This window comes from Notamacropus eugenii, chromosome 5 (assembly GCF_028372415.1).
Source record: "Notamacropus eugenii isolate mMacEug1 chromosome 5, mMacEug1.pri_v2, whole genome shotgun sequence".
NCBI lineage: Eukaryota > Metazoa > Chordata > Mammalia > Diprotodontia > Macropodidae > Notamacropus > Notamacropus eugenii.
In genome coordinates this window covers 405,643,387-405,666,982 of record NC_092876.1, presented here as the reverse complement: position 1 = coordinate 405,666,982, position 23,596 = coordinate 405,643,387, and the positions used below count along the sequence as shown (strand labels likewise).

Here is a 23,596-nt window from a genome sequence, read left to right as displayed (position 1 = left end):
AGCAGTCTTACCCTGAAGTAAAAGCCTGGGAGCACCACCATTTATAGAGGCTTGAAGCTCAACTTATAGAAAGAAAGGAGTGAAAGATAATATATACCTCTGCAATAAGGTTGCAGACATTATAAATTCCATATTGGACTTTAATCTGAATTCAAAGATGATCAAGAGTGGTAAATTTTGTTGGACTCTCATGGCTTTCCTAGCACTTTGCTTCCTTCACCTCTTTCTCTGATAGGAGATGAGGAATCCTCTAGCTCCTAGGCAACAGAATCAACAGTGTGGGGATGAGGAAGACTCACCATGACTCCAAAATGGGCTGCAAGGGTCAAAAAGCCACTATTATTTGGTTATACCTTTGATAGCTTCCCTTATTGGTAATTTTACAAGTAGACACTGTTAAGAACAAGCCCCTAATTATTCTAAGGATGTTTTTATATATAAGATCCTGTTATCAAAGTTGTTCATATCCACGTACCTCTCAGATGGAGGTCTCAGTTGTACAAGGAGAAAATGGTCCTAATGCTTTTGGCCCTTGAATAGCTATTTTAAAAAACTGATTATTTAACATCAGATGGAAATATTTTTATCAAAATATAACTGTTCAGAGTCCATCAAATGCAGGCAATATCTCTTCCTGGGATGATGTTTAAATTGTGCAGTATCATTACATTATTTTCCAATGAAAATTCTGTCAGATTTCCTTTCTGTAGCTTTCTAATTGCTTCTACCTGTTGTAACTCTGATTTAATTATTATTCTTTGGACATGATGTTACTGACATTTCCTGAACCTCCAATTCTATTGTATTTTGTATTCTATTCTATTTTACATAAATATCTCCAACAGAGTCCATCAATCTTTGTTGTTTGACAGCTTAAATAAGAAATTCCTTCTGGGACTAACAGAAGGTCCAATGTCCATACAGAAGAGGAGAGGAAAAAAGAGAAAAATAAAGGGAAGAAGAGAGTAGGTGCCAAGAAAAAGAATTAGAGGGACCAATGCAGCATTACCATGACCTCAAATGCCCTTTATTGACATTAAGACCAGAGCCATCATTAGTCTTAAATGTCTGTTACTTATTAGCTTAAATGACAGCTTCACACCCCACCTTCCTAGTCTGATTAAAATAGTAACATTAATGGAAAAAATGCCATTTCCCTTCCCATAGAGCCAATTATCGGCAAAGCTTTGAGTACTCCACCAATATTAATGCATCTGGCCATCGAACCACTCATGCACATGGGGTTGTAGGTTAAAAGAAAGGGATGCTTTATCATCCAAGAAATAGTTTCCCTCTGGTGGAAAGCAGAAGCTGTCGAATGCATTGCCAACAGATAGCTTGTACACAGTTGTCTGAATGCATCTCCCTCACTGGACTGTGACACCCTTCAGGGCAGGGGCTGTCCTGGTTTTCTTTGTATACACTGTACTTAGCACTGAGTCTAGTTATATAGTAAGTGCTTAATATTTATTAACTGACCTTAGTTCAACTTCCTCATTTTCAGATACAAAATCTGAGACCTAAAGAGGTTAAATGCTTTGTCCAAAATTATGCTCATAGTAAGTAACAGTGCTGGAAGCATGCTATGATGGAACCATCATACTACATAGTCGGTCTTAATGCTTATCAGCAACCTGATTAATGAACAAGGATCTTACATTTAGATGACCAAGAGCTAAATTAACGTCTGTAGACGATCTACTAACTGCAGGGTTTTAGCATCTACTACTCTTTTTTTTGGTGACAGATTGCCACTGTAACTGAAGAAAGGGTCTTCACAATACTTAAGGCCATTTTTAATTTTATATTGTCTCATGGGTCTCCATGGCTAAAAAGCTGCTTCCATGGTGATCACCCTCCTAGCGACTGTCAGCCTCTCTGAACTTAGTTGGGCTGATCCTTGGACAGTCAGTGGCCAGAACTGTCCTCGTAGTCTTTTTCGTTCAGCAGACCTTATGTGCATTTCCATTCCATGGGCTCTGCCTCGGAGAACCTTGTGCCACTCTCATGTCTGCATGAGGCACGGCAGAAGGACTGTGATGCTTCTACACTTGAATATATTTTATTGCTCCTTTGGTACTACGCCTCTCTTTCCTTCTCTATGATCACCTCTCTAATAAAAAGCAGACAAAATACAGGATCAAGACAGAATGGCCAAAACAAAACAACAATGCCCATTGCAAGATTCTGTGTCTAAAATAACATCCTCATCAACATCTGACTTTACTGTCTTTCATTTTAGATCCTGATTTCATGTCCTCTACAAATTATGACTTACCTTCTGTACAGCATGGCCCTGTGCTGCTTAAGAAGGTGATGCTTACTTTAAATCATAATAAGCTTATGTTGACAACTAAGGTAAAAGAAATTAGTAGAGAAAGTAATAAAATCCAAAATTCAGTTAAAACACTGATACAAAGAATTACATTTTAAACGCACTATTTAAAGGATGTCAGTATTAAATCCTTTTCTAAAGTAAAGGAGACTTGAAAGATGATAATCACCCCTTAGCTTGTTTTGTAAATGCAGAATTTTGCATGACAGGTTTTTATAAAGCAATGAACACTAGTTTTTATAAAAACTGTACAGATATAATATCATTTTTCTTCATCATTAAATAGACTACTTTAGTCTCTAACTCAGTGTACTTACAGCTGCCGGTTTTACTAATTGGCACAGAATCCCACTCTGGTGGGGGAGAGTCTTTTTCCCCTTCTGAGCTGCTGGTGTTGCCTAGTTCGTGACCACCAGAGAGAAATTTTGCTAGGGCAGGTGGCCTGTGGTCCACTAACTTATTACTTGTACCTGCACAAAATCAAATAATAACATGGCCATTAATGCAAGAGAATCTTTCTCTCCTAGTCCTATTTCAAAATATACATCTTAATATATTTATATACCTAGGAATCAAGAAACTATCTCAATCAACATTTTTATTATTTTTACCATCAAAACACAAAAGGGATATTTGTAAGATCAAAATGAACAATACCTCTTATTTTCTGTGGATTTCGTAATTTAGATCCACTTGTCAATGTATGCTGCTGAAGAGTACTCTTGGTTGGGAGGTTTTTGCGTTGTTTGTTTTCCATTGGTGGAGTATATGGTAGCTCCAATGAACTGAAATGCAATCATGGGTGTAAGATTCAGATTTACCCCTTCTTTGTTTTTAATGCCTGGACAGAAGTGTCCTCTGACACTAAATTTTAAGGGATGGTTTTGATAATGTGTAAATATGTAAGGTTATGCTGAGCCCTTCAGAGCCTCTGATGCACATTTAAAACTGTCTCTCTTAACTCTGCAGCTGTTTACAGGCAGACCTCAGTTTAGGGCTAAGTTGTGTTTATAAGTCAACCATCTGGAACTCAGAAATACAGTAGTGCAGAAATGATGTTATAAATGATGATTAAGATTCCCAGAATAGTGTAAAAAAAACCCCAAACTCCTCTTGTCAATGTAATTCAACCAGTCGGACTTGTAGAAATACAAGGTCACGTGGAATAAGAAGTAAAAGGAGAAATGGCTTGCTTCCTTTTCCTGGGATCACTGTTAGAACCAGGACAAATTTCTGAAAGAGAAGCTTGTGTTTGGTGCCTCCCTCGTATCTTTGCAGCATCTGCCCAAGTGTGCGCTGACTCCAAAGGGCTCCAAGTCTTTCCTACCCTACAATAAAACTCTGTTCTCTCAGGATGGATAATCTAATCTGGATAATAATAGTAACAAGAAGCTTTTATATAGAGCTTTAAAGTTTGTATCACTTGGTCTTATAATAATGTTGGGAGGTAGACACTATTATCATCCCCGCTTTATAGATGAGGAACTGAGGCAGAGCAAGGTTAAATGGTTTGCTCAGGGTCACACAGCCAGTAGGTGTCTAAGGCTGGATTTGAACTTCAGTCTTCCATATTTCAGGCTAGTGCTCAATCTCTTGTGCCACCTACCTTCCTCTTAGGTTAGGATAAAAGCCTCAGGACTGAATCATTTCAGATTAATGTATGAATGATGGATTGCCCTATAAGTTCCCCAAAAGTATTTCTATTTTTATAAAGTAGGTGTTCTGAACTCGTAGAATTTCAGGATAACAAAGTGAAATAAGACAGTTTATGATACCCAGGAGTTCACAGCTGAAATTAAATCCCCTTAAGCGATTCCTGGTTTTCTTGCTTTCTTCTTTACTTACGCTTCTGAGCTGACAGACTCTCCAACAGACCCATTTCAACCCTTGCTTCCCAGTCACCACCATCTTTAGTAAGCTGCTCCAGTGAGAGCCGCCCTAAAATCTCTGGCAGTGTTGGGGTGTATGTAGTGGTAAGGTAGACAGACATTTGTGTAGTGCCCAAAGTACTGAAAGAGCTCCACTATGAAATCTTTTGGTGTCTTAAAATTACTTATCAATAAGGCTATGTGACTCTATTATGCAAAGGGGTTCATGTTAGACAAAATAAAACCGTGCAGCTACCATGTTTGATTTAATTTTACAAAAGTAATATCACTTAGTATTTTCCTGTTCTGTTCTCTCTGAACTATTAGTCCCTCAGGCCCTCTAGTGACACATTTTAAAGAGATCTTAAGATTTATGGATGAAGGTGTGCACAGGAGAATGATAAAACAAATAAGAGTGAAGCTTTGTTGTTACATATTTTTGGAGCCTATGCAATAGGACTGTGATTATTATTTTCAAAGAAAGTATTACTAATCTCCTTAAATACAGTCTAATACCATTAAATTTTATGCCAAGTTCCAAGCAATAATGGATGATATTACCTCTAGGGTGACTTCAGTTATTTATTACACAGTTCATCTTAGAATAACACTTAGTATTAAGTCCAATTACTATTGTTGTTTTTTACTGGACCTGTCATTTCATCTACATAATGCACTTCCATTAAGGAACATCCCCTTTCAGTACAGTTTCAGACCTACTCTATAACTTAGCCTTAAAAAGTTTCTTGGGAATACTGAGAAATTAGTGATTAATATTTGCAGTTTTAATGAACAAAAAAGAAATATCCCATTTTTGGAATTGGAAGGGTCCTTAGAGAGCATATAGGTCACCTGCCTCATGTTTATGGATGGAGAAACTAAGGTGACAGAAGTTCTCTGAACTGGTCATGGTCACAATGGTTTTAAGTGGCAACACTGAGATCTGAAATCAGGATTTCTAACTCCATATCAAGAGCTCTTTCCCTAGTATATTCCCATGTGCCCTCTTAGCATGTGAAGTCCACATCACTTATGTCTCCCTACAGAAGTTCTCTAAATGTGAAGTTGCAACCACAAGGCCAAAGGACAAGACTCACATTCTGCTGCCCTTGCAGAAGGATCTAGAATGCCCTGAAGCCTGGAGCAGCATTACTTTAAATGTGTTGATTTTCTTGTGTGTGTTACCTGAGGGGTTTTACGTCTGCTGGGGTCTCTTTTTTCACATTTGCCGAGAGCTTTTTGCTTTTCTGTTTCACTTGGGACATTTCACCTCCCTGTTTATCAGGCGCAGCTTGTTTTCCTTTTTGTCGTTCTGGATCCTGTGAAATTGTTTAGGCATAATCTGTTTAGTTTGACCAGACATAAGATCATCAAATAAACCTGCACTCTTATTCTGAGCACAATGATCACTATCATCATCTTTTTACAATAGAACATCTTAACCTGGTCAAGCTTATCAAAGAGAAAATGTTTATTTTTTGGTTGGAGTTGAGAGAGTGACAAAGAATGCCAAATGTCACTTATGCAGAGATCCTGGGGAAGAGGACAAGTTGGTAACTTTTTTTCACAAGGCCTTGCTTTCATTAAGAATAGCAGAAGTTATAAAAATATAAACTAATATAACCCTTTGGTAATACGTCCAAAGGGAGCCCTTTAGTCCCTAAGTCCATTCAAATCTAGAACCATCATCGAGTTGACCAACAATGGAATGTTTTCTTCTAATGCTGAAATGACCCATGCCAAGCTGACTGAACATAATCAGTTAATTTCCCACAGACTTCCTGAGGTAGAAGCAACATCTTCAAGCCCCATTTCCCCGTTCCCAACATGCAACATTTTCTTTAAGTGATATAGACACTCCTTGAGACTTTGTTGGCTCAAGAGACCAAGAACTTCTAACCCAAATACAAAGTAGCCATAGGGACGTGGGGATAGGGGGAACTTCCGAAGTTTAGCTGTTTTACCACATGGAAAATGATTGCAGGAGTTCAGGTAAATTAATGTGAGGTGTCCTCGTTGCCTGTCCTTATGAAATACCCTTCTCCTGCTATGGCTAACTATTGAATGACCTGAGTGTCTCATTTATCTGCAGCAGTAAACCTAGACAATAAGGAGTTTGGCCTAAGTCAGGCCCATCCCAGAACAATCTCCAACTTTACAACTCACGGTCATTAATGACATAGCTGGATTTGAACAGATCATATACCATGTAATTTCTACAATCCTAGAGGGTGCTAAGTCATAGCAATAACCTGGAAAAAATATTTTCCTTCATATTTCCCCTATTTCTGATAAATACCTTGATTGCATTTTTTTTTTAATGAGCACCTTATAGGGAGACACATGGCTTCCATCATAAAGCGTGATACTTAGTTGGACACATTTCATACTCTCCCACCCCAGCACTTTCTTAAAGCAACATGTAAATGATATAAGATTCTACAGCAATAGCAATTCATATTTATATAATGCATTTATACAATTTATAGAGTGATTTCTCTACATCCCCCCTATGGATAATGGTAGTGAAAGACTTACCCTGATATGAGAAAACTGACAGTTGAAGAAAGTAAGTTACATGCCAATGGTGAAATAGGTATCATAACTGGGAGAGTTCACCTTATACACAAGTGGGTAAGAAAATGGAAAAAAAGGGTAATGCAAACAGCATGGTATTACAGGGAGAAAATTTGGAGGAACTTTATAAAAAGCTATTGACAAGTACTTCTGTAGAACAGACAGACTGAGGAAATGATTTGAGTAGCAGTATAAAGGTAAGAATCAGTTTGTGAGGCTAATGTTAGGAGGTAATAACAGAGATGATGTTCAAAAGGAAGAGAGAAGAGTTGAGGGACTGAGGAAATTTCAAATGATTTGTCAATTAAACTGGAGTTGATATATATTCAATATTCATCAAATATGGAACTCATAAGTTTATAACTGGTTTAAATTATCATCACTTTTTATGTAGCATTAAGAATATATGTAAAGCTTTTACAACAAATATGAGGAAATGTTGAAGTTGGAAGTCAGTTTCCTTCTTGATGGAAAAAGTAAAAGATACACACACACACAGAGACTGTTTTTAAAAATTAACGAATGCCAATAACATTCCTTGGGAATATGTTAGAATACAAATTCTTGATAAAGAATCTGTCAATACTAAATTTAATTGGGACAGTATTATTCTGAATATCAAAATTAAAATAGTATGCTAATTTCCCTGAATCACTACATATCATCTTACAAATAATGCTGTAATTTATGGCAACTATGAGTTTATTATCCTATCATGAAATAAAAAGCTACTTCCCTGGCTAGTTCCAATATTTTCTACTGATCAAACAAAGAACACAACATAATAAAACACAAAAGTGGTCCTGTTTCTCCCTTTGAAACCTGAATCTTGAAATACATTGCTTAAGCCACACATTTCAGGTAAAATATGACTTTTAAGGGGTTTCCTCCCACTTTTAAATTTCACTGTTCTTCCCTCAAATACAACTGTGAGAGTAACAGGTGTCCCTTATTTTCCTCTGGGGACATGGAGAGGACGTTACGTAAAATGATCTGCTTGATGCCAAGTAACTAGAACGGGTCAATACTTAGACGTCCTTGGAGTCCAATTTTTATCTAGAACATTAGTGTCTACATGAGGGCTACTCTCTGCACTACAGAAAGGATGTCTTTGTGCTTTAGTAGTTCCGTACCTCTTTTAGAAGTGGTTCTGTATCAGGGTTTGAGGTTTCTGTGGTGGTAGAAGAACTGTCATCATCAGCCAAAGAATCTTTCAGCTCATCCTCTTGTGGCCTCCCTTTTCCTCTTCTCTCCTTCTCCTCTCGTTTCTTGAGTGGTTTGACTTTGCGCTGAGGAGTCTTGCCTTTCCCTATGGAGAACAAAACAAAACTCCTGTTTCTAAGTCTTCAACAACAACAATCATCCCCTAAAAAAAAGATCTGAAGAGATATTAACCATGAAGAATCAACAAGCACGTGTTTATTAAGCACTTGCTGCCTGGAACTGTATTACAGGCCCTAGGGATAAAGAGAAAGGCAAAAATGGCCTCTGCCCTCATGGAGCTAACATTCTGTGGTGCAAACAACACATACATAGACACATGCATGGTATAGGGAAGGCTCTAGGAGCTGGGGAGACTGGGAAAAGCCTCCTGAGAAAGGTGAACATTCTTCTGATTCTTGAAGGAAGCCAGGGGATTTTTAGGGGTGAACGTGAGAAGGGAGAGAGTTCAGCTTATGAAGAACATCCTAGTTCGGTTCTCTATCTGGAGATCTCCAAACCAATTATAACTTTTTTGGGTTTTATTTTCTGTTGTTGTTTTGGATTTGTGATTTCATTAGTAGAAAGAACTTCCAAGGAAGGGACCTTCTCTATGAATGCAGAACGTCAGCACTCTGAAATGTTTAATCTTTGAGAGAGTGGCCTGGGGTACTGAGAAGTGCCCAGGGTCAGGTCAGCTCTTTATATACTATGGCATGCTATATTTCCAGGTATAGTGTATTAAGGAAGTGATTTTCTAGCATAGCCTTTCAACGAAATTCAGTTCAGTTTAGTTTATATTTATCAACCTTGCTATATGTAAAGCCACTATGGTAGCAACTGGAAATATAAAGAAAAAAATGCAGAATAGTCCCTGTAAGCCAAGAGATGAGGAGGGAGAGCATTCCAGGTATGAAGGATCCTGTCTGAGGAACAGCAAGGAGGCCAAGGTCATTGGACTATGGAGGATCTAGCAAGATTTAAGGCATAAGAAGAGTTGAAAATTGTTGGTGAGGGAGCAAGTTTTGAAGGGCTCTGAATGCCAAAGGATTTTATTTTTGATCCTACAGGGAGGATGGAACCACTGTAGCTTACTGAGTAGAGGGTGACATGATTAGACCTTTGTTTTGGTAACATAATTTTGACAACTTAGTGGAGGATAGTCTTGTGGAAGGGAGACCCATTAGTAGGCTATTGTAATAGATCAGGCATGAGGTGATGAGGGCCTTCACCAGGGTGGTGACAGTGTCAGAGGACAGAGGAGATATACGTGAAAGATGTTATGGAGGTAAAATGGGGTGGAGGGAGAGTGAGGGTCAAGGATGGCACCTAGGTTGCAAAACAGGGTGGCTTGGGAGGACTGCTGTACTCTTAACAGAATAAGGATGTGTGGAACAGGAGAAGGCTTGATAGGAAAGATAATGAGTTAAATTTTCAATAATGTTGAGTTTAATGGGCATCTACTTGAAGATATTCAATATAGGGAGTAAGACTCAAGGTTAGCAAAGAGGTTACGTATAGATAAGCAGTTGATAATCCATGGGAGAGGATGAGATCACCAAGTGAACCAGTATAGAGGGAGATAAGGGCCCAGGAGAGAGGCCTGGGGAGATAGCCATGGTTAATGGAGACCACTGGATGAAGATACTGCAAAAGAGACTGAAGGAGCAGTCATGGACGGGGAGAATTCATAGAGAGTAGTGTCATCAGAACCTAGAGAGAACACAATATCAAGAAGAGGAGGGCGACTGATACTGTTAAAAGCTGCTGAGAGGTCAAGATGGATGATGACTGAGAAAAGGCCATTAAGTAATTCTGGAGAGAGAGCACTTTGGGTTAAATGGTGAAATCAGAAGCCAGACTGTAGAGACTTAAGAGAGTGAGAGAAAAGGAAGCAGAGGACCTTATTACAGACAGCCTTCTCAAGGATATTATTAGCCACAAAAGGGAGAAGAGATATGGGGTAATACCTAGCAGGTATCAATATATAAAATGAGATGTTCTGTGGAAACAGGAACATGTTTGTAGACAGTAGGAAAGCAGCTAGTGGGACAGAAAGACACTGAAGTTAAGAGAATCGAGAAGATAGAAGGGGAAATCTACTATATAAGACAGGATAGTATGGGATCTCTAGTGCATACATAGAGGAGTTTGTTTTAGCAGAAAACTAGTATGAAAGCTGTGTGAAGGGAGGGTTGGTGAGGGAACGGAAGCAGGGGAAGGGACAGTTGTACTGATTCCAAGTGAGAGACGACGAGGGCCTAAAATAGGTGGGAGCCATAGGAGTGTAAGGGTACATCTGTTAAAGATGACTACTGACGCTCTGAGAGATGGTAAAAACATCAAATGAAAGGTGTAGATGGGGAAGAGAGTCTGGGTCAGAGTCCTGAGGAACATGAATAGTGAGGGGGCAAGAAATGAATGATGATACAGTGTGGGAGTAATCAGACAGGTAGGGGGAGAACTAGGAAAGAGCAAAGTTAGAAAAGGAAGAGTATCCGGGAGAAAAGACTGAGAAAATAAAAAAATTCTATTGTGTTTAATGTTTGCCAACTATTAAAATAAGCATTTGATTCAGGATAGCAAAAGTCTAAGAAAATCCCAAAGGATGGTAAGGTCCTACAGATTTATTTGTTGGTGAATGACATTATGATGACTGCAATCAAATTTAGGACACTAGAGAACCTACTAAGTATAATCCATAGTTCTTCAAAAGGTGTCAGTCTATCTGTACAGGGGGAAACCTAGTGGATAAAGAATGCCTATTGTCTAGACGGTGTTTGGCAGACCAAGGTTGGTGGTCCATATCCAGATCAGGGGCCATGGTTGGCTGGCCTCTTTATTTAGACAATAAAGTCCAGTGGCAAGTATCACCTCCAGGATCAAATACAAAATCCTCTGTTTGGTGTCCAAAGCCCTTCATAGCCTAAGTTTCCCCTACTTTCCAGTCTTCTTACATCTCACCCCCTGCAATGTACTCTTTGATTTAGTGACACTGGCCTTGCTGATCCATAAACAAGACTCTCCATCTCTCGGCTTTGGCCATTTTTTCTGGCTGTCCTCCATGTCTGGAATATTCTCTCCTCCTCATCCTTGCCTACTGGCTTCCCTGTCTTCCTTCAGATCCCAAGCAAAATCCTATCTTCCACAGGAAGCCCTTTCCAGACCTTCTTGTTTGTATATGTTTGTTTGCATGCTCTCTCCCCCTTTAGATTGTAAGCTTCTTGAGGGCAGGGACTGCCTTTTGCTTTTTTTTGTATTCCCAGTGCTTAGTACTATGCCTGACACATAGTAGGAACTTACATTTTTTTGACTAACGTGATCTATTAGTTCAGAGACTATATGGTGGGCGGTCACCGTGGATAGACAATGAACTAGGCCCCAAGTTGAAAAGGAATAAGGGAATGTTAGATTACATTTGGGAAATTGTAAAATGTTTTTAATGACAAAAGCTTAAAAATAGTCTTTGAGAGATATATGATATGATATGGCTGCAAGTCATGGAATAAAATAGTCTCTGAAGAACTAAAGTTGCAGGGCAATGTAGAAGCCAGTCACAATATAGTCCTGAAAAAGGATTGCACTCAACGTGGCAAAAAGTACATCATTTGAAAGATGAGGGGCAAGAAAAGAGGGCTGGCGGATCACATAGCAGTGAGAGCCTCAGGACAGATTCTTGGTTCCACCGGTAAAAGGCTTATCACAGGATGGGTGGGTGGTTCATCTGTAGGGGCCATCTCCTTGACTGGAGGATGTGGACAGAGACCACCTAGGACAAGGTGGGGAATCTGAGGCCTTAAGAGGATTGAAGATCCCCTTAAGGATTTGTTCTGTGAAGTCTGGATTCAATCAAAGGGCTGCACTTGAGGACCTAGAGCCACTTGTGGCTTCAAGGCTGCAGGCTCTACTCCCCTGAGCTAGGATATGAAGGTGTGGACGTGTTGGGAGTGTATTCAAGTGTTTGGCAACTTGTACAAGAATTTCAGTCAAGAAGAAGTGAAGTACAAGAGCCACATTGCAAAAAGGCAATCTTAGCTAGGCCTGGGTCCTCTCCTCACTTTATACTCTTTCTCTTGGTGAACTTGTCAGCATCTGTGGGTTTAACTGCCATCTCTATGTAGGGGACTCCAAGATCTCTATGTCTCATTCCAGTCTTTCACCTGAGCTTCAGATCTAGATCACCAAACTGCCTAATGGACATTTCTAAGTGGATATCCTGGAGAAGTCATATACTCATTATCTACCTTCCCCTTCCCCACCCCAAACCTTTACCTTTTCTAAACTTCCTTGTTTCTCTTGAAGGCACCACCACCCTTCCCCGTTTCCCAGGTTTGTACAGTCTCTTTCACCCTATAAATCCAATCAGTTCTTAAATCTCTCCACATCTTCATCCACAACATCTCTTTCATCCAACCCTTTCTCTCCACTCCTACAACTAGGATAGCTGGGGCCCTCATCACCTCTCCATGAGAGTACTGGAACAACTACCACATTGATCTCCCCGTCTTAAGTCTCTCTCCACCTTTAGTCCGAAGCAATTTCCCTTAAGCTCAGAAGTGAACATATGACTCCTTGAGACAACTGACTACAGAAGTTTCTGTTGCCTCTAATATAAACTGCTTTGCTGAGCTTTTAAAGCCCTGCGCAGCAAGGTCCTACCCTGTCTTTTTGAGGCTTGCTGGACAATGACTGTCGCTCCATTTGATGGTTTTCATGTCTTTGCACTGGCCATCCTACTCTCCTTCCCATGTCTGGAATGCATGTGGCCTCACAGTCCCTCTCTTCTTCTAAGATGTAGCTCAGGCATCATCACATTGGGCACAGAGATTTTCCTGAGCTCCCCAAATACAAATGCTCTTTGTATGTACTTGCATTTATTAGCTCCATGTTTATGCTGTGTATATTTTTAACACTGCTATTTCCCAAAATGAATGTAAACTCATCACCCGTAGGAAATTTCTCATTCTTTGCACTTTGATGTCTAGCACATGGCCTTGCCCAAGACTGGTACTTAATAAATACTTATTGACTGTAGATCTGAATCTGAGCAAACTGAAAATCTCATTAACTGGAACTAGTAAAGCTCAACTGAGCAGGAACTTTAGACTTGGAATCAGGCATATCGTAATTTAAATCAAACCTCTCAGATGTCCAATCATGGCTAAGTCACTTAGCCTCTCTTGGCTTCAGGTAACTCTCTAAGAGTACAAGTTATAGATTATTATCACAAATGCATTCTGGAGGGAGTTCCCACACTAACAAAGTCACAGGTCCTTGATTTTATTGCTATATTACAGATCACAGTTAAAGTAAAATTTACAGAGGTCTCAATCTTAGAAAAACTTATCTTGTAAAATCAATCATTTCTACTAGCAGTCACTGCCTAGATAAATTGGTACCTGCACAAATTAACACAAATACACAGTGTCTAAAGGCATTTTATGCCTTAGGATTGGTAAACACAATAATTACATTTAGGATTAAAGAGCTCTTTCTTCACAACAACACTGTGAGGTAGATAGTGCAATTATTATAATCTCCATTGTATAGATGAGAAAACAGGCTCAGAGAAAAGTTTAGGTAACTTGCCATGAAAACGCAACACTAAGAACCAAAGACCATTTTGGAATGCAGGTGTCCAACATCATCGACCCTTCCCCCTACTTCTACACTATATGACTTAGGAATACTGATGTAGTCTACACTGTTGAGTTTAATCCATGACTAGGCTGAGCATACATACATGTAAGTATATAATATTGTTCCTATCACTTCACAGTATCATGCTTTAATACAATATATTATCCTAGTAATGGTATGCCAGGATAAAATCCTTCCAAATGGTGACTCCCTCTCTATTTTGTCTGAAAAGAGCTAGTCCACTGATTGGTGGAGAGGAACAAATACAGACCACTGGAAAATAACTGCTGGGGTCAAAAGGCAGGCTGAAGAAAGGAGAAATCAGACAGGGATATGCCTGAGCTCTGTTATGACAACGAGAAAAACTGTTAATGTCTCCATGCTTCCTCTTCTATAAGATAGAAGTAGTATTGTTTCATAAACACTGCAAAGAAAAGAGTCAAGTTTTGTATGAACTGTGAACATGATATTTAAACTGTAATGGTCTTAACTCCTGACTCCATTAAGTAATAATTCACTCCAAAGCTGTCATGGAATTTTAAAAAAATGTTAACGTTAGTAGGGCACCTTAGAGAGATCATTTAGTTCAATTCCTCCCATCATGTGACTTGCCCAGTGTAAAAGAGCCTTCACCACACACCCAGGGCTCTTGTTCCCCTCAAGCTCCACCACATGGCCATCCAATACTACCAGACATCAGTATGAAGCTTGATGGTTATTACACAACAGTTACCTAAAATGGACAACACGCTAGAACGGCTGCTCATTACAAAACCACAACTACCTCTTCCTATTCTTGGGTTAATACAATGTCTAGAGCCATGTTCACTGATTAAATTTCTAGATTCTGACAATTTTTTTTTCATTTAGATTTTATAATTTAGGGAGAATAGCTTTATTATCAATGACTCTGGATGGGAAATAAAGACCTAACTTATTTTTCTCTTAGATTAGTCTCAAAGTCAAAATTCACTTTTTCTTTAAGTTTACAGTATTCATCTACTTTTACTATCTAAAACTTTTTATTTTCACAAATACTTTTTGTGAATATCTACACAAAGAGATGAATTTATTAATAATGTAATATAGGACTGGGATTCTTAACCTGGCATCCAGAGAGACCCAGGACATAGACAGACTTCAAGGTCTGTGAAAATGACATCTTCATTTTAACTAACCTCTAAATAAAACCTAACATTTCTCTAAATTATGAATTAAAAAAAAAAAGTTATTCTGAGAAGGGATCCATGGAACAAAAACGTTAAGAACCAGTGCCTTACAAGGACTGTAAGAAGAAAGATGTGGTCAGGCTATGAGTTTTAGATCTTTATATGATTTTTTTTTAAGAAAATAATTCATGTCACTGTCAAATTTTCTCTAGGACAGAAAGCAACTGATAAATGTTTGCCATACTGAAACATAAAAAGAAAAGACTAAGACTCATTTGTAGCACAATCTAAGTAAAAATAGAAGAAAGTAACATTCTTATTCTTTAATTTCAAAAGAATAATAAAATTACCTGCTAAAATAAACTCAAAAGATTATGATTTATGAAAAAATGATTTTATGGCATTAATTTACTATTGAAAAGTTTACTTTAAAGGAATTAAATTACAAAACTGAATTTCCAAGAGGAAGTGACATAATTCTTATCTGTTTTCCTTAGAAGGACCATAGAGTCACAAATCCAGAGCTAGAAGAGACTTCAAAGGCCATGCATTTCTACCACTCATTCAATAGATGAAGGAAAAAAACAAAGCTCAGGAAGGAAAGTAAAAGAGTTGTCTAAAGTCACACAAGTCATGCTGGAGATGGGAATTGAGCCCATGCAATGCTCTTCCCACTGTATGCTTGTGCTACAGAGATCAATTTAAAATCAAAGGACAATTAATGGTCATTCACAGCTTTTTTTGCACTTTGCTCCTGAAAACCAGGAGTTAACCAGAACTTTAGATTCAAGAGTAAAGGGCAATGGAAATACCCTGTTCTCTCAAGTGAAGATGTGGAATGTATCACTTTACTCTTCAGCACTGATAACACTAAACACATGAGAATAATGGGATGAATTTGGCATTGTTAGCCTCCACCAAGGCCATCCATCTTAGCACATAAGCTGCCAAGAGATCAGGGGAGTCAAGTAACTTGCCCAGCATCACACAGCTAGTGGGGTCAGGGTGTGTGTAGGGGGGGTGGCACTGGATCTGAATTACTCATTACACCCAAATTCCCTAGACAGTGAAGACACCCCTACTAAATAAGAAAGGCTTAACCTTCCCTGCTGCTATGATACTAACGTACAAAACGCAGTATACAAACCATAAATTTCTGCTTTAGTAAGCAATCTTAAACAGTTAAAATTTTGTGACTATATTTTGAAAAGATTGTATCTTATTTTTCTTTTTCTTTTTTTATTTAATTAAATTTATTTATTTAACTTTTAACATTCATTTTCACAAAATTTTGGGTTACAAATTTTCTCCCCTTTTATCCCCTCCCCCCCAAACACCAAGCATTCTAATTGCCCCTATGACCAATCTGCTCTCTCTTCTATCATCCCTTTCTGCCCTTGTCTCCGTCTTCTCTTTTGTCCTGTAGGGCCAGATAGCTTTCTATACCCCTTTACCTGTATTTCTTATTTCCTAGTGGCAAGAACATTACTCGACAGTTGATCCTAACACTTTGAGTTCCAACTTCTTTACCTCCCTCCCTCTCTTATTTTTAAAATACATGCTTATGGAGGGATATCAACTGACAAATTTACCCTATTACCATAACTATAGGGATGACAATTTCTTAAATTTTTAGCATCAAGGAAAAGGACTCCAATTACCTTTGTTTTTTGACATTGGTGATGGAGGTTGCTCTGTAAACACGTCTAGTGAAGGGGAATCGGTGTGATCAAAATCTTTGTCCATGGCTTCTATGAGACTGGTGATATCTGAATCTTCTGAGCTGTGTCTTAAATTGCTGGTACATTCTGGGTGGGAAGGGGACATGGAGCTCTCAGGATGATGCTCCAGGTGCTGAGGCACTGTTGGTGGAGGTGGGGAGTGCTGCTCCAGCAGCACCTGACTGTGGTGCTGGTTCTGCTTTGCTCCTTTGGACCTTCTGCTTGCTGTGTGACTCTGTGTTACTGCGTTGGAATCCAAGACTAGGGTACCAGTTCTGTTAGCAGACTGTGTAGAAGTCCTGCTACTAATGTTTGAATTGTTTTTAGATTTGTAATTTTCAACATCAGCTGAGTTTCTATTGCTGTGCAGATGAACGGAGGGATTGCAGTGCTTATGATTTCCGGAGCTGGATCTCGATGAGGAACCTCCTGTTCCATAGATTCCCCTATTGGAACTGTGACTGGTGTCAGACCCAAGACTGTTCAAGCTGAAAAAGGACCAATGATTATCAGAATACATGAATTAAAAATGTACTCCTACTTCAATCAGAATGCTTTAAGGAATTAAGGGCTCACAGAGCTCTTGTCTAATGAATGAGGTACAGGAGAAAGAGCCTGCTGCAGGGAATCTAACAGTTGGTGAATCAACATTTTACATCCACATGAAATTCATACTCAGCATATTTTTTTCCTCCACTAAAAATTTTTATTATTTATTTTTAACATTCTATATTTTCTTTAAAATTCGAGTTCCAAATTCTCTCCCTCCCTCCAGCTTCTCTTCCTTCCACTAAGAAGTCAAGCAATATCAATTATACATGGGAAGACATGTAAAACATTTTCATATTAGTGTAGCATACTTTTAATGTACATTACCGAATAAAAATGATGACCTTCAGTAGTCAATTCATCACCAACATAAAATATTCTAATGGAAACAAAGGTAATCTCTAAAACAAGAAAGGTGTTCTATCTACCTAAAGATTTATGAACTGTCAGTTACTGACTCCCAAAATATTTGTTCAACATTACAAAAATATTGTCTCTGGGATGGGTGTTTTGTAGCTCAATGCCACAGTAAAAAGCACTTTTAACAACCAGAATTGGATTGGTTGTTTTTTCCTCACACAACAACAACAATTCACACTGCTAGATAATGCTTACCATGTTCCAAGAAACGTGTGAAGCTCTTTACAAATATCTCATTTGATCAGGTTTTTTAAGCATTTATGTAGACAGGATTTATTGGTGCTATGAACTTACTTTCCTTCAGATGAAATACCAACAATTCTCCTGAGATCAAATGGTCTTCCCATATCAAAGGGAGGGTTTGAAGCCTCAAATGACAGACGCCTTCGAAATGGCTCCCAAATTCCTTGAGCTTCTAAATAGGCTGTTCCAATTACCAAGAGAAAGAGTACACTGCAGGGGACCAAAAAGTTGGAGAATCAATACTGTCAATGTAAGAGTGAAGAAATTTAATAGTACAATAAAAGCATAATAACTTGGTGGTAAATCAATTTTATAGCACCAAAAAATGTTGCCTCTATCAGTCTTTGATGAGTGATATGAAAACAGGCAAAAAAAAAAATGGATTAAAGATTAGAAGCATTTATCTATTTTATAGCATTGGATTAAATGGAATTCTGATAAATGTTCACCTTAAGGGTGACCTTTCCACAAGATTTATTTATTTTTGCCAAGAAGAATCTTTTGACATAGTTAATCCTTCCTCCGCTTGTCTTTTACGCTAAATTAACGAATCAGTTTAACAACACAACTTATCTTTATTAATAAAAGATTCTAGAAAAGAAAAATAAAATAGGACAGTTAGAGGGGATTTTTTTGGTTTTAACAATTTTCTTTCAAAATCATTATGCACAAATCATTTTAGCAAGTTCAATTAATGGGACTGAATTGATAATGTCTTTTTCAAGGCAAAACTATGCTTGCTTATCAAAGATGCACGACAACTAGTGGTGGGAAAAATTCCTTTTGGTTACTGAATATGCCCCCATGATCATTAAATTCCAATCTACTGCAAAAAAGCATATGGTGTAATACCTCATTATTCCTGAGATGATTATGTACAGTGCCAATTCCCAGTTGGGTCTGGGCAAGGCTTCTGCACATGTTGCTAACATATGATACGGAAGGGATGCATTCAGTATAAAAGTAAATTCGGAGCCACAAGCTGTTATGAACTTCAGTTCACGAATGACCCTGGAGGCAGTGAAATCAGGTGTAAACCTAAAAGAGAATGATGGCAGTAAGAATTAACATATTTAAATGATACCACATAACAGTTAAAATCCTAAACTAATCCCATGATGGTCTTTTAATAAGAACATACCAAGTAAGTTTGGGGTGATGCAATCAAAGTTAGAGCATTATCAGGGTTAACCACAGTAATGAATGCAGACAAAGGTATCTAGGTCTCTTTTTTTCTCCTACCAGACAAAATCTTGCCCATTTTCTTTATTCTTGTCTCTTGCACTGGTCTCTTCAATTTCTTTTTCCACTACTGTTTCTGTAGTCTAGAATCTCAGTGTCTCAAGCTGGACCTACTATGGTCATTTCCTAACCAGTGGTCTTATCCTCGGCCTCTAACCCATTCTATGTTTACACTCATGCCAAATCAATCTCCCTGGAACTATGTAGATACAATTCTCTCATTCAAAACCACCATTGGTTCTCTACTATTTAAAGAATAAAGGCCTAGTTCCTTACCTGGCCATTAACAGGCCCTATGGAAGCTGGTTAACATTTTTCTCTCCAATCTGCACAAACAGATCTACTTACATGTCACACACAGCTCTGTCTCCACTGTTCTGTTCATATTACTTCCTTTTGCCAGAATACACTCTTGTTTAGCTCTACCTATCCAGGTGAAAACCTGCCGCCTTGAAGTTGCATGGGGCCCTCCAGGTCCTTAAGTGTGGCCTTTTATTAAGGGGATTTGTTCTGTGAAGTTTGAATTCAGTCAAAGGGCCACACTTGAGGACTTAAGAGGGTCACATGTGACCCCTGATTACACCCTTCTTTCAAGCTGATGTTCAGACAATGTTTGGACCTTCTCCAAAAACCCTTTTCTGACTATCCCATTTCATAATCACAAATTCCTTTTTTGAATTCTTGAACAATCAATCCTCAACTTTCACAGGGGTAATATTCCTTAAAAATGATGTGAAAGTAAAAAAATGTGAATGTTGATGTGCTGAAACTCTGAGAAATGGGGGGTTAGGTTCCCATGACCACCAAAAATTGTAATCTTTCATTACAGATTGCTGATATTTTACGTATATAATTCTTTATAACAAAACATTAATTCTGATAATATGTGCTTTTCTAACACAGTAACCAGGAAATAACCCATAAAATGCAGCATAAAAAATAAAACTGTTAACATGTGAAACGTTTATTTCTTGCTAGTAATTCCCTAGCACCTTTTGTGCTTAACACATCAATTAAAAAAACAAAAACACAAACAATGATTTCAGACAATACTATATTAATGTAGAGAGATTTATGGCAGCATAGTATTGGACACCCTTTGAAAACCAAGGGGGAAGCTGATGGAACATTAGTTGCTGCTGTCAGAAAATGCTAGACTGCCAAGATCTGAACATCGCCTCTGACACTCTGAATACACAGGGAGCTCTTTACAATGGCACGGTGAAGAACACCAATGAAGTACCTAGTAGGATATCAGCAGCTCCACAAACTTGTGTGCACTATGCCTCTCTATTTTCTCTACTGCACAGAGCTACGAATGCATGTGATTGTCAATAAGACTGCAAAAATGAGGTTACTAATAAAATCATATGAATGCTTGAAGTCACAAAAGTTAAACGCACAAATGTTGAGGATCAACTCTATTTACTGTCATTACTACAATGTGACGTTTATTATAAGCTATCTTTCATCATTTATCTTTTCATTTAACACCCTGCTTCCCAACTAGACTGTATACTTGAGGGCAGGAACTATGTCTGTTTTTCGATAACTGTATAATGTTTTTCTAAAACTATAGTGTTTTTCTTGCACACAGTACTCAATAAATGACTGTTCATGCTGCAATGGTAATTATACTCAGGCACTAAAAGTCATACTTAACACTTCTTTCTACATAGCTAGCTGTAAGTTAATCTTCTCTAATAAGAGATAAGGCAACCCTTAAAATTTAATCAGAAGAGAGATTCAATCCTCTGAAAGAAATACCACACATTACTATTGTGCTTAATGGAAAAATCAATGATCCTGTATGTGATGCAAATTCTATGGAGCAGTGAAAACCCATCATTAATTATAACACAATGAAGAACTGTAAAAACATTTATGGGACATCTCAAGACTTCAGCACAAGAACTAATGAGAAAATGCTTCTTTTAAATTTAATCAGAAGTTACTTACAATATAACAATGTCTTTTGAGGCATTGACACCTAGTGTAAACTCTTGACAATTGACAACCTTAAATCCATATCCTTCACATGCATAGCCACTGATTTCAATGGACTTTATATTAATTTGAAGTTGTCCAGTATTCTCAACTTTGAATGTTCTCTTCAGTGTGAAATTTGGTTCTTTTAATTTCATCTCTAAACAAAACAAGACAAAAATAATCAGGACCTAGAAGAATTCTTGTTTCTTCATGATTTGGATATTTAACAACATTTAACAAATGATTTTATCACCTCTTTTAAGGTTTAAAATATAATAATACTATAAAATGAAATGACTAAATGATTATATTCACATTGAGGTATTTCTTAAGAGAAATTTTAAATAATAGCAAAATCATCAAATTTCTCTTAGAAATAATTCTTCAGACCAAAAATAATTCAGTCACAAAAGTCAAAATTTGAAATAGAAGAAATTTTTGTCATAGCATAGGTCAATTTATATTTAAGCTTAATTTCAATGGTTACTTCTAGACCAAATCCAAAGAATTTTTTTAGTTTTGGAAACAAATCAGGGATTTGCTTTTACATCTGAAGTTGATATTCATATAAAAATATACAAACATACCAAAGGGTATGACTAAGTACATGAAAGGTTTCAATACATGCGCGCATCTGTAATTTTATGGAATACTCACTGTCTGAACAATCTTTCAGCAATGCTTCTGTGATTTTAAACCGTAAGGAACTTCCTGGACCTGGAGGCTTGCCTGCAATCCTCATGTTTTCAGTTGTTCCTTGTCCTTGTACCATCAGAGCATCCACCACAGTTAAATTATTTCTACATAAGAACAAAAGTTATGTCTTTTTAAATGACAAAAATCTACATACTGCTTTGATCCACAATTTCACAAATCAGTATTCTGAAATGGAAGCATGCCAAATTCATAACTTATGAATCTACTACCTACATAATAAAAACAGCAAGGGTTTCTTATCGTTCAAACTGTATCACATGGTACTAGTAAGTATGCACCTTAGAAAAATATTTTAATCACATTGTAGATCTATCTTGGTAAGTTTTTTGCATTTTTTCTAACTAAATGACAACCTCATTTCTGAAACAGACTCTATATATGTATTACAGAACGCACTCAACCCTAACTCATAGAGTCATACCTGATTATGATTAATGAAGCAACAGTTTTGTTGAGGACTGGTGTAAATTTTACTTTAATAGATTTCTTTTCTCCAGGTTTTAAAATTATATTTAAAACTGAAAGTCGAGATAATCCTTCAGAAAATCCAGATGTACTTTGCAATGGATGAACCTTTAATTAATTAGTAAGAAAACAGTTTTAACATAGAGTCAACAGGTTTAAAAATTAGTTTTATGATACACCTTAATATATTTACTTTTTAATAACTGAACACTTATTTTGTCACTATATATTTGCAGATGCTGTCTAGCTGACAAGGGATGGTGGGGCATTTCATAGTGAACATCTAAACTTCTACATATTTAGACCCAAATGGATTTTGTCCAAAATATTCAACAGCAGCTAGGCAGCACAGTGGCCAAAATGCCGGACTTGGAGTCACCAAGACCTGGGCTCAGCTACTGCCTTAGACCCTACCTAGCTGTGTGACTCTAAGTCAGTCACTGAAGCCTTTCTGTCACTTTCTTCAATTCTCAATTGAGGATCATAACAGCACCTACTTTGCAGGGTTGTTGTAAAGAACAACTGAGGTAGTAGCACATGTAAATTGCTTTGTAAACATTAAAACACTATATAAATGTTAGCTTTATTATTATTTCATAAATATGCCATTTCAGTAGATCTGACACATTTTTCTCCAAATAGAGCCAAAAGAACCTCCTTCACCTAATAATACAGAACCCCTAGAGCTGAGAGGAACCCTAGTCATCAAAATGCTATGTAAGTATTTACATGTTAGCTATTATTAATATTATTACTATCAATATAATATTACACATTGATAATAGTTATTATATCCAAATATAATAAGCCACAACAAAAGAGCACACAGATACATTAAGAGGATATTGTTTTCTAGTTTAATTGTTAATCACCATCAATTTCAATAGAATCCTTCTTCAAGTGATTATAGATTATAGCTGTAAGGGACCTTAGGTGTAATCAAGTCCCAACTCTTCGTTTTTATATATCATGAAACCCAGGAACAAAAGGTTAAATCACCTGTTCAAGGACATACAAACAGTAAACAGCAGAACTGAACTCTGAGCCCCTATCTTTTGACTCTAAATATAAGGCCCTTTACACTGTATTGGGCCATCTCAAGTCCATTCAAAGTGTTTCATCTCAAGTATGTTAAGTACTTAATAATGCTGAATTGAATAAATGGTAAGTGAATGGGAAATTCAGTAACTGCTCTGACTTTCTGAGCTCAGAGAAACTAGAGGTTACTACAGGTTAGAGCAGTCAGAAAAGGTTTACTGAAAGAGGTAAGAGTTGACTAGTTTAGATGTGGTTCAGTAGAGGAGGGAAACATACCAGGTGAGGAGATCACTGTGAGCAAAGGCACTGAAGTAGGAGGACTAAATGTGTCACATTGTGGACATAGTAATGCAGCAGGGCAGAACATACAAATATTTACTGGATGCTTAGTATATGCAAAAAGTTCAGGTTAGGAATTAGTGG

At 37.6% G+C, this 23,596-nt stretch overlaps 1 protein-coding gene across 3 annotated transcripts in view; it reads right to left on the bottom strand.

Annotated features, from left to right (window-relative positions):
* TMEM131 (transmembrane protein 131) overlaps positions 1-23,596 on the bottom strand; it is a 274,693-nt gene that overhangs the window by 5,712 nt on the left and 245,385 nt on the right. For all 3 annotated transcript variants that reach the window (XM_072614596.1, XM_072614595.1, XM_072614597.1), the window contains 10 exons: positions 22,092-22,243; positions 21,611-21,753; positions 20,924-21,110; positions 18,575-18,760; positions 17,774-17,932; positions 16,451-16,998; positions 7,914-8,089; positions 5,389-5,522; positions 2,993-3,120; positions 2,653-2,805 (listed from right to left, as the gene is read on the bottom strand). In XM_072614596.1, the coding sequence (XP_072470697.1) occupies positions 2,653-2,805; positions 2,993-3,120; positions 5,389-5,522; positions 7,914-8,089; positions 16,451-16,998; positions 17,774-17,932; positions 18,575-18,760; positions 20,924-21,110; positions 21,611-21,753; positions 22,092-22,243 (1,966 nt within the window). The remainder of the gene's footprint in view (positions 1-2,652; positions 2,806-2,992; positions 3,121-5,388; positions 5,523-7,913; positions 8,090-16,450; positions 16,999-17,773; positions 17,933-18,574; positions 18,761-20,923; positions 21,111-21,610; positions 21,754-22,091; positions 22,244-23,596) is intronic.